Source organism: Staurois parvus, unplaced genomic scaffold, assembly GCF_062004578.1.
Source record: "Staurois parvus isolate SC_StPar_1 unplaced genomic scaffold, SC_StPar_1.0 ptg000201l, whole genome shotgun sequence".
Lineage (NCBI taxonomy): Eukaryota > Metazoa > Chordata > Amphibia > Anura > Ranidae > Staurois > Staurois parvus.
In genome coordinates, this window is record NW_028317997.1 from 454,313 (window position 1) to 470,746 (window position 16,434).

The 16,434-nt window shown below is 42.3% G+C and overlaps 1 protein-coding gene across 1 annotated transcript in view; it reads left to right on the plus strand.

Moving 5' to 3' along the window:
* TRANK1 (tetratricopeptide repeat and ankyrin repeat containing 1) overlaps positions 1 to 16,434 on the plus strand; it is a 119,700-nt gene that overhangs the window by 15,434 nt on the left and 87,832 nt on the right. The window contains exons 4-5 of the mRNA XM_089678254.1: positions 4,346 to 4,432; positions 10,839 to 10,977. Of these exons, the coding sequence (XP_089534380.1) occupies positions 4,346 to 4,432; positions 10,839 to 10,977 (226 nt within the window). The remainder of the gene's footprint in view (positions 1 to 4,345; positions 4,433 to 10,838; positions 10,978 to 16,434) is intronic.

A 16,434-nucleotide genomic window follows, 5' to 3' on the forward strand; every position in this document is an offset into this window, starting at 1 on the left:
GTATGTGGACTGGAAACAACCTGTAGGATCAGGGTCCGTCCTGAGAATGTGATGTAGCTTTTTCCCTTTTGAAAAGGAATCTTCTGTTAAGTGGTCTTTCCCTCTATAGATACTCATTTTACTGATTCTTAGGTTTTCATGGTTTGAAATTAGTGGGTGCAACCCACCTGATCTGTCTTAGCACTGACCTTGATTTGGCAAACTGTCACAATGGGTTCAGTTCTTTTTTTTTTTTCTTTTAAATTTAAATATTTATTCATTTTTCATATTATTACAAATTTCACCGAGAAGAAAAACAATAGCACAGATAAATATCCAAGACATTTCTACAGTACTCCCTATAATATCTGTTTCCTCTCCCCTCCCACCCCTCTGCATGTTAAACCACTCTTTCCTCTTTAAAGCAAGGAGACATTTTCTATTATCCTAACTTATACTTTCCTAGATTTCTCTTTCAATTCAGATTTTTCCCATCTCGTATAGTAAATCCTCATCTTGTCTTCCTGCATATGGTAAAGTTTTTACATCCTACCAATCTGGTTCACTCTATTAACCCAATCCTCCTCCTTCGGCACCTCTGTTTTCTGCCAGAACTTGGGTATCAAACCTTTAGCAGCGTTTAAATAGTACCATATACCTGTTTCTTTATATTTAGTTATTGATAACTCGATATTATGTAAGAGGCATATCGTTGGGTCTAACCCTATGTCAATCCCAGTTATTATCTCAATCAGTTTAACTATTGACTTCCAAAAAGCCTGAATTTTCGGACACTCCCACCACATGTGAAAAACTGTGCCAATCTCTCCACACCCCCTCCAACACCACTTTGATTTCTCACCACTCACAATGGGTTCAGTTCTTAAGAGGGTGCCCCCCCTATCAGAACGGCAGACTCTCGTGTCATGGAGCTTTTGAAACAAATGTGTGGAGCGATGTGCTGCAGTTGTGATGGTCTCTCACAACTGTCTAAGCTTGTGTCTTGAATGTGGGTAACGTCTAGTTTTTATGAATAGGGCACTTTGCCTAAGTGCCTGGAATGTTGATGTCAGGAATGGACTTGCCAGTAATGGTGGGACTCACCTGCCAGCGGGTGCTCTCAGCAATCAGAGACTCAACCCTGCAGTCAGCCAAACACCTGAAGCTGATTATGCAGGTGTATTTAAGGGATGGCCAGACCTGCAGTCTGGGCCTTGGTGTGTGTTTTTCCATGGGCCCCTGTATCTTGTTACCTGCATTCCTGTTCCTGCCTGACTTACTCGTTGCCTACCCTGCCTGATCCTGACCTCTGCTGTCTTCTCCTGTTTGATACCTGGCTTGTGACCCCGACCATTCTCTGCCTGACCCCCTGTACCTACCTGCCCGTTAGTTGCTGTACCCGGCTTGTGACCTGACTACTCTCTGCCTGCTCCTCCTGTTCCTACCTGCCCGATTGTTATTGACCCAGCCTGCCTGACTACGCTTGCATTGTATGTATTGTTATCTGTGGGTGGTTTGGTTCGTTTGCACTGTTATGTTTTAGTATTGCACTGCGTTTTGTATTGTTAGTATTAATAAATTATATTGTTTATAACATATCTGAAGCCTGCGTTTCCCTGCGTCAGTTCACATACCTCTGGTCATACCTGGAGCCCTGACAGTTGTTGATACATCCAACGAATATCTGACTTTGTTACCTTGCAAGGAAAGTGTCTGAACACTGTCACCAGTAATGCTACTGGCAATAAGTATCCCCCGCCTCAACCCAGGAGGCTACTGGAAGGAGAAGAGAAAATCCTTTCCTTTATCTATTATAGCAGTAGTACCTCACTGGCAGTAACAACCTACTTTCCACTTAAAGTGTCATTAAACTCACATTACTTAAACCTATCAATAAATGCTGCATTACGTGCTGTTCAAACTCACTCAATCGCTATGGGATTCATTTTTTTGTATTCTGCAAAAAAAAAAACTGGTTGATCCTACTGCTTTGTCTCCTCCTTCTGTCCATGTTCCCACTGCAATTGGGGATTTTGCATAACATGTCAGCTACTGCACATGCTCACTTTTCAGTGTATTTTTCTACCTTGAGCATTTCCTCTCGGTCACATCTGAGCAGTCCATGTGACTATAGAGTCACACATATGGGTGTATGCACCCAGATAAATGACAGCCCACTTCCTCTCTCCTCCTGCATACCCACTATCCAGCTAAACACAGTGGGGGGGGGGGGGGCGGGATAGTACATCTTGATTGAAGGAGGCTTCACCTCCCTGTTATCCTAAGATACAGGCTGGGGGGTATGACACAGCCTGTGACTAGCAGAAATCTGCCCACACCGTTTTATTACCAAAAAAAATAATAAAGATTTCATTTTGAATATATAAAATTATATGACAATTTAAAACCGTTTATTGATATTCATTATTTTTATTCTGTGTCCCAAAGGCTGCTTTTTTTATTGATTAGGAAAAAAGATACTTAGATGTTTCGTTATCTAAATATTTACAGTTCCATCATTCACAGAAATAGAAAGGATAGTGTCACCTAAAGCGACAGGTCTTGAAGCCAGAGATCTTTTATTGTCCTTATTTGCTTTCTACGTGAAAGTGTTCCATCACTTTTGTAAATGGGATGCGGTTTGTTCATCCTGCTGAGTCTTTAAGTAACTCACCTCCATGTACTTTTGGGTCTTTCCTTGTGGTCTCTGCTTTAGACCCTTAAGTCTGACACCTCCTTCAGCAGCCCCTTCTGCAATTCTTGCACCCGCTGGTGAATCTTCTCAGGTTTGTTTTTACTCCCTACACCCTGGGACCTTTTTGAGACCTACAATCTACTTCATTAGGAAACTACCCTTGGGAATGGTATCCCATTGGAGTTCGTTTTCTTACCGCAAGCGAATTCTATCACCGGTGGTTGCGCTCTTTATGGTGCTTGACTCCTCTCAGACTCTCCCCTGTCCTGAGGGACCTCTTCATAGACAAAGTCAACAGGGATCAATCGCTACTGCTCCTTTTCCTAATAAGGAACAAGCCATTCTGGGTTTGCGGGCTGCGCCGGGTTTAATGGCCGAGCCACGGTGGCGTCACTGTGAAGTCACTGTTTATGGCACACAGCTCTGAAGGAACGGCAAGGGTGTGCCATTCCTTCAGAGCGCATGCACCCACAATGCTACACAAGTAAATATCTCCTAAATGGTGCACATTTACTTATTATAGGCTTACCTGTAGGTACTACAAAAACAAACCGACTTTACTACCATTTTAACCACTTCTCCTCCACCCTACAGCAGAAATACTGCTACAGGGCGGCAGGGGTGCGCAAAATCACGTGTGTGTATATATGCATGATTTTGCAGTTCCAGGTAGGGGGTTCGCTCACCCTACCCGCGCCACCATTTGCGGCCTCGACTGTTAATCACTGGGTACCGGCTGGTGATTACTCGCCGGCACCCGGTGATCACCGAGTATCTCCGAGGGGGAGAGACCTGTATGTAAACAATACAGATCTCTCCTCTGTCAGCTCCTGCACACTGCTTTGTATGGCTCTGCATAGCAGAGCCATACAAAGCAGTGTGCTTACAGTGAAACACAGGCACAGCCCATGTAGTAAAACCACACACAGTTAACCCTTTGATTACCCCACATGTTAACCCCTTCCTGCCCAGTGCCATTAGTACAGTGTCAGTGCTTTTTATTAGCACTGATCACTGTATTGGTGTCACTGGGGATATCAGTGATACCGAATCAGTTTCCCCCCCCCCCCCCCCTGTCAGAATGCCCGCCACAGTCCTGCTTTAAGTCGCTGATCGCCGCCATTACTTGTAGAAAAAAAAAATTCCAGTATCTCTACCGACATTTGTAAACTGTATAACTTTCACGTAAACCTATTAATTTGCACATATTTGGATTTTTTTTTTTTTTAGCAAAGACATGTAGCAGAATACATTTTGTCCTCAATTTATGATTTAACTTAATTTTTTCTATTTTTTTATTGGACAAGTTTCATAGCAAAAAGTCAAAAATATTGTTTTGTTCTCAAAATTGTCAGTCCTTTTTTTGTTTTATAGCGCAAAAAAATAAAAAAAAACGCACAGGTGATCAAATACCACCGAAAGAAAGCTCTATTTGTGGGGTGTTGCATGACAGCATTAATTGTCAGTTAAAGTAACGCAGCGCTTTATCGCAAAAAATGGCCTGGTCAGAAAGGGGGGTAAATCCTCTGGAGGGCAAGTGGTTAATCAGACTTTGATTTTTTAGAGCAAGATCCACTTTGACTGCAATATATCTTGTTAAGTAATTTAACATAAAATGTCTAATATTGATGCATATATTGCTCTTTGCTAACATTTACTTTAATTTTCTAGTCCTGCTTTCTTCTAATGAAAATTAAAGCCCGACTGCCTAATGATATTAAAGACTTGAATACAATATCGCTGGCAGCCATCTTTGAGGTATAGTATGTGAACACAACAATGTACAGTTGATTAGTTTATATACAGTATTTGTGTGTATCTTTTGCAACAACCAGTTAAGTTTTTTTTTTTTTTTTTTTTTTCTTTTTCCTGATTTTAATTTTTTGATTACTATATTTTGCATATCACCATTTTTTTATGTACTTAGAAGAACGGAAGGTTTATTGTTCTATAAAGTGGTATTAAACTCAAAAACAACTACTCCTTACATGTGGTGGGCTGCATTATTTTTTTTTCATGGCGATTCGGCCAGTAACACAGCTCTGTTCTAAGGTGTCTCCATCCACTCCACTGGAGGAGCAACTGAGACAGCAGCACTCTCAGTTTGAGGAGGGGGTAGTCTTAACCACATGCCGCCCAGCCACTGTAGAAATACGCTGGCAGGGCGGCACGGCTGCGCAAAACCACGTTTTAAAATGTGCTTTTGCAAAACAGGTCGGGGGCGCGCGCGAGGCGCGCCACCACCCTACTTGCGCCGCCGATCGTGGCCGCGGGGTCACAGCCGGTCATTACTGGCTGTGTCCTGCAAATTAGCGGCAATCACTGACCGAGAGCAGGGCTGCAGTAGCTCTGCTCTCTGTCAGTTCCCTGTCAGCTCTTGACATGCTGAGCCGGAGAGAAGAGTTTCTCTCCCGATCAGTGTGTCCCGTGCAGTACACACCCCCGCCCCTTAGTAAAACACTCCCCTCACAGTGTCAGTGTTTTTTGTTATTTTTTGCACTGATCACTATACAGTCAGTATAGTGGGCATGTCAGTGACCCCAAGTCAGTTCCCCCTAGTGTCAGAATGTCCGTTGCAGTCCCGCCATAAGTCGCTGATCGCCGCCATTATTAGTATAAAAAAAATTTAAAATCCCAGTCTCTTTCCCGCCATTTGGAAACGCTATAACTTTCACGTAAACCAATTAATTTACACGTATTGGTTTTTTTTTTTTAGCAAAGACATGTCACAGAATGCATTTTGACCAAAATTTATGACGAAATTTTGATTTTTAAATTTTTTTTTACTGGACATGTTTTATAGCAAAAAGTCCAAATATTGTTTTTTTTCTCAAAATTGTCAGCCTTTTTTTTTTATAGCGCAAAAAATAAAAACCGCACAGGCAATCAAATACCACCGAAATTTTTTTTTTACTGGACATGTTTTATAGCAAAAAGTCCAAATATTGTTTTTTTTCTCAAAATTGTCAGCCTTTTTTTTTTATAGCGCAAAAAATAAAAACCGCACAGGCAATCAAATACCACCGAAAGAAAGCTCTATTTGTGTGAAAAAAAAAGGACATAAATTTCATTTATGTACCGTATTGCATGACCGCGCAATTGTCCGTTAAACTAGCGCAGCGCTGTATAGAAAAAAAATGGCGTAAATTGCAGTATCTATACCATAGTTTGTAGACGCTATAACTTCCACACAAAGCAATCAATATACACTTATTGGGATTTTTTTTTTACCAAAAACATGGAGCAGAATACATTTTGGCCTAAATTTATAACCAACTTTGAGTTTACTATATATATTATAGATGAAAGTAAAAAATATTGTTTTTCTTAAAATTTTTGGTCTTTTTTTTGTTTATAGCGTGAAAAATAAAAAGCGCACAGGTGATCAAATACCACCGAAAGAAAGCTCTATTTGTGTGAAAAAAGGACGTAAATTTTGTTTGGGTGCAGCATTGCATGACCGCGCAATTATCAATTGAATTAGTGCAGCGCCGAGTAGCAAAAAGGCGTGGTCATTAAGGGGGGTAAATCCTCAGGAGGGCAAGTGGTTAAAGGATAAGTTCACATTTTTGACAAAAATAATAAATGCACATTTTTGTGCAGGTAAAATGTGCATTTATTAATTTTGTCTGCAGGGGCCTGGAAAGCATTGCACCAGCGATCAGTAGATCACTGATGCCATGCAGATCTCCTTAAGCCCTGTCGGAATATCTGCTTGCCGTACAGGATGTAGGGCCAAGCCAGGGGCGGACTGACCATTTGGAAACTCTGGCACTGCCCGAGGGCCCGGGGTCAGAAGGGGGCCCCAGGAGATGCCCCTGTTACCTTTTTCATAGGCTTTTTGAGTTTGGGCAAGGACACAGGGGCCCCATGATCCCCTATTGCCCAGGGGCCCCATGAGTTGTCAGTCCACCCCTGGGCCAAGCAGATATTCTGACAGGAAGCTTCAATGAACTACCACGGCGCTCCACAGCAACGTGGAAGTTCATTGAAAACTACAAGCTGACAGCCGTTGAGGCTGCCGGGACTTGTAGGCACTCCTTTACAGAACTCTGTGAATGAGTGACGTGGCCGTGTGGGTGGAGCCCCGCACGGCTGCGCTGTTTTCAAATCTGACAGTGCAGGAAGAAGTTCCCCATACTATATCTGTCAGAGGGAGGGGCTGCAGCTATGGGAACATATAACATGTTCCACCCTAAAACAGGTGGAACATGTTTCCAAAGGTGAACTTATCCTTTAACATCCAACTAAATCTGCCAGTGTATCTAGTAAACTAAACTCTAGCTAGCAATTACAAAATTTTATTTTTTTTTTTTTTTCCCCTCCTTTTGAGATAAGGCCCCATTCACACTTTGTGAAGCAGGAATGCGCGTTCCAGCTCACAATTTTTCCGCTATTTACATGCGTTGGCTATACATGTTTGTTGCCATTCTTTGACAAATGTTTGTAGAAGCAGTCTGCATGCCTAAGTGCTTGATTTTATACACCTGTGGCCATGGAGGTGATTGGAACACCTGAATCCAATGATTTGGAGGGATGTCCCAATACTTTTGGCAACATAGTATAGCAGCCATAGCGTGGTCTTATGGAGAGGCAAAAATACACTACCTGCAGAGTTCAACAGGTTCTAATTCTTTGCAACATTCTTCATTCACTTGTATTGAAACTGTTGTAAAGGCTTTTAAGTGCAGTTGCAAAGTGGCAAAAGTGATAATTTCCAATAAAAAAAAATAAACAATATTTGGGGAGCATCTCTTAAATATCTGTGCAACATTATATGCGGATTAGGCGTGGTTCACACCTGTGCAGTTTGCTTTTGATCCGTTTCTGCAGTGCTTTTTTGCAATGTGTTTTGTGTTTTTGCATCCTTTTTTTTTGGCCAACTTGTTGTGCTGACTATAAAACACAAAACGTGTAAAAAACACACTACGTGCTTTTCTGCAGCATTGCCATTAAAGTCTGTTGAACCAAAAACGCACAAAAAAAATCCCTGACCCTTTTTTTGAAAAGCACAGCATTTGAAAAAAATCTTTATATCAAATACTTAGCATAATTTTCCTTTCCTATTGGACTCCACGGCAGCATACGTATGACCCCGCTCCCATAAATCTTTGCTCCTCGCCAGGAGGGGCGAGTACCTTCCCTGAAATTCTTTGCCCTCCGGAACCGGCATGATAGCTCTCTGCACAAGCAGAGCGTCCACGTACAGCAGGATTTCCCTCCTTTCCTCAGAATGTGGAAGGGCCATAGGGGTGAACCTGAGATGAGGAGGGCTCTTGAACGTCCAAGCATGCCCTAAAGATACCATGTTGACGGCCAAGGCATCCCGGATTAAAGCCGCCCAGACATGCCGAAAGTGGTGAAGGCGTGCCCCCACCTGGCCTGCCTAAGCAGACCCAATCTCAAAAGGACTTTGTGGCCTCACAACCTCTAGAGGTCGAGCCCTTGGAGGATTTCTGAAATCCGTAGTGTAGATTCGCTTGAAATCGGAATCGATTCTCCTTTCCAGGTTGTCCTTGAAGGACACCGAATCTTCCAGAGGGAGGGTACCGTGCTTGGCTAGTCTCATCAAGGCCGCATCCACCAGAAGGGCTGATTCAAGATGTTTGACATCCTCTAATGTGAACGGATAAAGCTTGGCTGCTTTATTCCGCAAGGAGGCCCTCTTATCGACATTGCTCCACTCCTCAGTGAAAATTTCCCCAAGTTCCTCCAGGAATGGAAAGTTTGGAGGATCCTAGATGTTTAAAGAATTTCTTGTGTTTAGGGAGAAACTCCACGGCTTCTTCCCACTTCAGGGCCTCTTTGACTAGGCGAGACCAAGGCAAAATCGAAGCCCACACACGGATTTTCACTCTCCACCTCAGTATCTGAGGCTTTGGCTGACATGTGGCTAGGTTGTGAAGGCTCCAATCCCTCTTGGGGATCTTTGGGAGGGGAGAACACCTCGACTGATGGGCTAGGGGCGGAACTAGTCCCAATTTCTTTCAGGGACTCTTGAACGACCTGTCTGACCAAAGCCTCTACCTGTTGGTTGGTGCTTTCTCTCTCGCCGGTCGCCCATGCAAAACAGGAGTCACATAATGACCTGTTGTCAGGAACCTGACAATCGCACCCCCAGCAAGTTTTCCTATTGGAGTGGCTGGAGTGCCCCTTTAACGCGATGCCTGGAGCAGAAGCGAAAGCTTCTCAGATGACGCCTGGAGCTGGAAGGAGACCTGTGGCATACGGATGTAGAGGACGAATGATGGTGCCGAGACCTGGACGCACTTCCATTATTGTGTGCTGTATAGTGGCGATCAGACCTAGAAGAGCTGAGAGAGAGAAAAAAAAAAAGACACAGAACAGATAGTTAAAAGCCACAGAAAAGCGCAAGTGGGGGATCAAGGGGCTAAAGCCATCCGTCCGTATCTACGCGCAGGGGCTGGCCACAAGGTGGCGGTGGCACATCCATGCCGCGTCAGCTGCAAAGGCAACCAAGCTGTATAAAAACATGACATGCAAAATCCCAGCAGACCACCAGGGGGGCAAGAGGGAGCAGGCACTGACCTTCACAGTGGACCACAGCGCTTGGGGCAGCATCCGCATTCAGCCTGCAGGATTTCCAAAAGAAAACCTTTCTGGCAGCTGTTTAAATTTGGCGCCAAAGGTGTGACAACACCGCTGCCGTACTGCGCATCCGCCGGAACCCAGGACGCCCGCACGCATGTGCGAGCACCGCCATCTTGCCATACTGTGCACGCGCGAAGCCAAGCCTCATTCTGAAGCTGATTGGCTCATGCACAGTACGCCAGAAACCGCTTCCGGACCAGAAAGTGGCGGCCTGGAGCGCAGCATTTTTTTTTTTTTTTCTGCAACCAGAACACACTGGAACTGCAAACACTGATGTGACCTATGACATTGACAACCATATAACCTACTTTCTGTACGTTTTTTGGATGCAGAAAAAAAGCAACTGAAACGCATGTAGTGTGAACTAGCCCTAAATGTTTGCTTTAAAATTCATTAGCTGTGTGAACTCATTCTAACTGAATTGCGTTGTTTGCTACATCAGTGTGTAATATAAACTATTGCAATGTTTTATGTCATGGGTCCTCAAACTACGGCCCGCGGGCCACATGCGGCCCGCCGTTGACATATATCCGGCCCACCGGGCAGGGGCGTATCTGCCGCGAGGCAAGGGACTAGGGTTTGGCAGGTCGGGAGAGCTCGGCAGGGCTCGGGCGGGGGGCAGGAGGGCGGGATCAGCAATTCTAGAAGAGGGGAAGGTGGGCTCGGCTTATGAACCCGCACCACTCACCTGGCCTCTGTGCAGCCATCCGGCCATCTATTCTGATCAGTGCATGCAACCGTCAGATCTATTCCACTCCAAACAATCAGAAAAATATTGTTTCTATTCTATTCACTGAACTTCTTGAAACTTAGCACTGAAGGGGTTGATTCTGTATTCATAGGTTTGTAGAAGTTAGGATGAAGGTCTTTTTCTTAACTCTGTTCATGTTATAACATTTTTGCTGTGAAGAAGAGGCATGTGATCTCCGCTGAGTCAAATTCAGTTTTGAGAACTGCAAAAGTAAACCGATCATCTGTGATAATATCTTGTAGGCAGAGAAACTGCCCAATAATCTTACAGAAACCTCTGGAAGAGCATGACATTGTGAATGGATTCATGGAATTTATTTACCAAAAAAATTAAACATATACAGCCTTATTCTACATAATTAAAAAACTAATCTTTATTTCATGATGGAATAACCTTTGGATGGTAATATATTTTCCTCAAAGCATTTTATTTACAAAAATCAGCTTTAAATCAAATAAAATTTTAAATAAAAAAAATCCCAATTTTTTTATTTTTTTTTAAAAATCATTGATTTTTATCCACCCTGGAATGGAGTATTGTAACAACAGGAGTGCTTGGACTTTTGTAGCAGGATCATCAGATATTAATGAATGCAGCATATTTAGGAGACTTAAACATGACATGAAATGATTTTAATATGTTAACGCTTATGAGATTTTAGTAATTTGGTTTATTTTGTAATGAGCCCAAGTGGAAATTTAGTTTTAGTTGTACATTTTGCTGTCATTTTTAAAAATGTATTTAAAATGGTATACTTATTAGGAGTTCACTTATTTTATTATATATTCCCTTGTCCATTAGACCTTTGTGAATGCTTCCTATTTTGGAAATGTGAGTCCTATTCCAGAGCTTGTCATGTGGCTTATAAACATGGGTGCAAATGTGGATACAATTGGAGAGCATCCACTTCATTCTGTTATAAAGCTCTGCATGAAATCAGGTAATGTAAAATTCTGACTCTTGAAGCATTTAGTAGTTGAAAGGAGAACCACAATAAAACTGAACTTCAGACAGATAAAGCACAAATGAATGTAGCTCTGTAGTCCTTAAAGTGTTACTAAAGCCCGGACCCCGCATTCACTATATCTGGTCTCCCACAGTTCACAGAACATGGAAATTTTTGTAAATATAAACTGTTAAATACCTTTTCTCATCAGCAGTATATAGTAGTCTTGTGACTTCTATCAGTGTCCAGCCCAGCACTAGCTAAAGCTTGTAGGAAGTGTTTTTCTTTCTGCTCTAAGAGGATTCAGAACCCCTGACCTCTGTCTGGACAGTGCTGATTGGCCCTGTGCTGATCACATGCACTCTCTCAAGAAAAAAAAAAACCTCTCTAGCAATACACACTGAACTGAGCATGTGCAGAATAGCTACGGTTCAGTCTGCAGATAACAGGTGGTCGCTTAAAAAAGGGGAGGAACAGAGAAGAAAGGATCAAACAGCCTTTTTACACAATGCAGAGGATTAACCCCTTTGATTCCACAGTGACTGTAACAAGCATGCTTTACTGCATATACAGACTGATTTTACTGTTGTGGGTTTAGTAACACTTTAATCCTGTAGTTATCATTAAAGAAGTTTTATTTTCCCCCTTAGTGTTGGGTTGAAATAGAGGTGTGTTGGTTAAAATAATAATAGCAAACATGACCTAGAGGTGGGTATAGATAAATATTTGTAAATGAATATTGTAAAAATATACAAAGAGAAAATGTGACTTTGAAAATGGGAGATAGGGCAGAGAGAAAATAATTTTTTTTCCCCCCTAGATTTCTATGTGATGGGCATTAGGCTGCATACTAATGGTGGCTGTGGCAAGCAATTAACCTGCCTGGCGGTATTCCCGAGTGTAGCTCGGGGTAAAGTTTCAGTACCAAAAGCGGTAACCCCGAGCTACACTCGGGCTTACCATGCGGCGTTGCTCAGGGATTCCCTGCAGAGCTTACCTTGTCCTTCGCTCCCGCGATGTGTCCCCTGCAGCGTCCCCGGCCATCTCCTCCGGCCGATGCCGGCATCCGACTTCCGTGTTCCGGTCCCTGTGACGTCGGGACGTACGGGCAAATTTGAAATTTTTAAAAAAATTATTATTACATAGTAAAACATTGCTGTTTCAACCCATTTCACATACATTGTGTCCCGAGTGCTTTGTCCGGCCCACGCCTGCATTTTGACTGTTCTTTCTGCCTGGAGACTTAGAAAAGTCCATGGCATCCAAAAAGTGTCCCTTTAGGTCAAAATCGGTTTTAGACCGGCTAGAGAACAGCGATAGTAAATCAGAACCACTTGCAGAATTGAGTGATAATGATTCGTGGGGGAAATTCATCATCAGACACTGAAAACGATTCTGTGACTTTGCTCAGCGATGTGCGAACTTGGCGCTATATTTCAAATTTCAGTGTTTTTGGTTTGATTATATTATTTAATTTATTATTATATTATTATTTTTTATGATTATTTATTAAATTATAATTTATGATTTCGTGTTTCAAGTTTTATCCTACCCGGGATGTTTACTAGACTCTTGTTCAGACAGATTTCAGTGAGTTATTCCTAAAAATTACAGCGTACAATAAAAAAACTACATATTTCCATGCAAAAAAATGGTACCGCTTTCACCACCAAAAATCTGAAATAATCAGACCGCCAGGGAGGTTAAACACTGGGTTATCATTAACAATATTGTGCCGGTAACACATGCATGCACAGTAAAAAAAAAAAAAACAATTACCTTAATTTCTCCCCTTTCAAGATGACGCATGCACAGTATGGAAGAAAAAGTGGTCAGAATTATGGCGGCGAGAACCTACACATGTACAATAGCGAGTAGCTCTTTATATCACTACTCTGCACGCATGAATTCTTGTTACCATATTGCTTACTGCTTTTTTACTAAGGCACATATTGGTTTTGATGGCGATGTTGGCAAATATGTCACTAGGAATCCGCACATGTGCAGTAGCAACGTGGATGGCTGCTCAGGCTCTTGCCTCCTTATGAGAACAAAGAACCAGCAAACACAAATGCTCCTGCGCTTGGGGATGGACTCAATGCTACAACCACGTTAAGAATGTCCTGGAACATGCACACCTTGCTGCCCTCAAATGGACCGGGGGAATCCAAATATACTGAATGAGGAAAGACAAAACAGAGGGCGCACAGGCCTAGTGCATTACCATAAAAAATGTTTGATAAAAAATAAAGTATGTGTTGTACTCACAAACGACAATATAGTCAGGGCACATCATAAAGAACAGATGGGTCAACAGCGCGCTGAGTAACAGTCCGCAATAGGGAGTATAGACATCCAAAAGGCTGACGCGTTTCGAGGACTTGCCTCTTCCTCTTTACTTTATTTTTTATTAAACATTTTTTATGGTAATGCACTAGGCCTGTGCGCCCTCTGTTTTGTCTTTCCTCATTCTTGCCTCCTTATTGCTGATTGTTTTTTTTTGTTTTTTTTTTTTTTCCATTTTCCTACTCATGCACAAGGTATCATCACCAATTTTGAGTGGCTCCCCTACATGTTTTAGAGATAGACTTTGGGGGGACTTAGGGGTGAAGCTTGACCAGTAGATATGCCTATCGGTTGGGGAAGTGCAAATGTTCATCCCAAGTTGAGTAACATGATTGTTAGTTGCAAGTTGTTGACATGCTGTTTTGGGCATTTGTTATTGTACGCACAGTTTTCTACATACAGGTAATATGCCTGGGGACTGTACTGTAGACAGAGTGAGTACTTGCTTTCCAGCAAGTGTGCTCCAGTGTGCGCTAGGCAAACTAGACGAGTAGTGGTAATGGACATCAAACCAGGAGAATAGGCTGAAATCTTTTGACAGTGTGGTGTCAGCCAGTTGTAGGCTGGGTGTAGCCACAGATAAAGGTAACCTGCTGGTTCTGAACTAACATTGAATCTACAAAGCATTTACATGTTACAGGAGAGTGAGTGGACTGACCGTACCGTAACCTCCTGGCACTCAACGCAACGGCACCCAACACGCACTCTGGCGCTTGCTGACACTGCACCTAATGCACGCTTCTGTATTCAGCTTTTTCAGCGAACAGGAATGCTCTTTGTTGCTAGTGTGTGTATGTATGTGTATATGTATATGTGTGTATGTATGTATATATATATATATATATATATATAAAATCATATATAATCAGGGGCGGACTGACCATGTGGAAACTTGGGCACTGCCCGGGGTCAGTAGGGGGCCCCATGAGATGCCCCTGGTACCTTTTTTTCATAGGCTTTTTTTGAGTTTTGGCAAGGACACAGGGGCCCTATGATCCCCTATTGCCCGGGGGCCCCATGAGTTGTCAGTCCACCCCTGATATGTGTATATATATATATATATATATATATATATATATATGTATGTATATATATATATATATATATATGTGTATGTATGTACATACAGTTCAAGATAATAGCAGTCAGACATCACTAACCGGATCAATCCCTGTTTTTGGTAGAAATGATATTTCTACATGGCAAATAATTTCCTAGCAGGTGTAGAAGAGTAATTGAAATCCAACAGACCTGACAGTCATGACATGCATGCTGCTGATTCTGTGTCATTGAATCACTCATTGAAAGGGGCGTGTTCAATATAATAGCAGTGTGGAGTTCTATTAGTGAGGTCATTCATTCTTTGAAAAACAGGTGGCAATTATTGCCCTTATTTAAGGAAGGAAGGCAGCAAATGTTGGACATGCTGGTTACAGTGCATTTCTCTCTGAAATTCTGAGGAAAATGGGTCGTTCCAGACATTGTTCAGAAGAACAGCGTACCTTGATTAAAAAGTTGATTGGAGAGGGGAAAACATATAAAGAAGTGCAGAAAATGATCGGCTGCTCAGCTAAAATGATCGCAAATACTTTAAAATGGCAACCAAAACCTGAAAGACGCGGAAGAAAGTGAAAAACTACCATTGGAATGGATAGAAGAATAACCAAAATGGCGCGGACTCAGCCAACAATCAGCTCGCAGGAGGATGAAAGAAGGTGTGACGTTCCCTGTGAGAACTGTTACAATTAGAAGACGCCGATGTGAAGCCAAGCTATCTGCAAGAAGTCCCCGCAAAGTCCCACTGTTGGAAAAAAGACGTGTGCTGAAGAGGTTACAATCTGCCAAAGAGCACATTGACTGGCCTAAAGAGAAATGGTGCAACATTTTGTGGACTGATGGAAGTAAGATTGTTCTTTTTGGGTCTAGTGGCCGGAGACAGTTTGTCAGACGACCCCCAAACACTGAATTCAAGCCACAGTACACTGTGAAGACAGTGAAGCATGGTGGTGCAAGCATCATGATATGGGGATGTTTCTCATACTACGGTGTTGGGCCTATTTATCGCATACCAGGGATCATGGATCAGTTTGAATACATCAGAATATTTGAAGAGGTCATGCTGCCTTATGCTGAAGAGGAAATGCCCTTGAAATGGGTGTTCCAACAAGACAATGACCCCAAACACACCAGTAAACGTGCAACATCTTGGTTCCAGACCAACAAGATGGACGTTATGGAGTGGCCAGCCCAATCCCCGGATCTTAATCCAATATAAAACTTGTGGGGTGGCATAAAAAAAATGCAGTTTCTGAGGCAAAACCAAGAAATAGAGAAGAACTGTGGAATGTGGTCCAATCATCCTGGGCTGGAATACCTGATCACAGGGGCCAGAAGTTGGGTGACTCCATGCAACACAGATGTACAGCAGTTCTCAGAAACAGTGCGACTACAACCAAATATTCATGAAGTCATTCAAAGGAAAGCAAAATCTTCAGACATTTCTCAGTTTATATAGTGAATGTTTGAGTTTGTAAAGAAGAATACAAACACTGAGATTTTTTTGAACCGTCTAATATTCACTTTTCTTTAATTTTTTAAGAGGAACAACACATTTTATGTATTTATCTTCATGTTTTGATTTGGAATAGAATGTGTCGTGTTCCCAATGCATTTGTGTGGATGGAAATAAAAGCTATTAGAAGGATTTTGAGCTTTATTCACTTTTTTCAACACACTGCTATTATTTTGAACACAACTGTATGTGTGTGTGTGTGTGTGTGTGTATATATATATATGTGTATATATATATAATTTTTTTTTTTTTTTTTTACTTGAGGCAGTGTAAATATTTAATTTGACTTTACGTTGGCTTTTTGTAGTCTACCATACAGCAGAGCTCAGGGGGATGTAGAAGCAGCACATAAAGCCAGCTTGGATGCTTCACAAGAAGCTTGCTGATAGGAGGAGAGAGTAGAGTTACAAAGAGTTGCTGGTTCTACTTTCACTATCCAGTCATAAGATGCGGAAGGGGCCCTGTGGGCAGAATTAAAACTGTAGCAGAGAAACATCAGATCCCTTCCCCTGCATACATTTAAGGCCTAGATC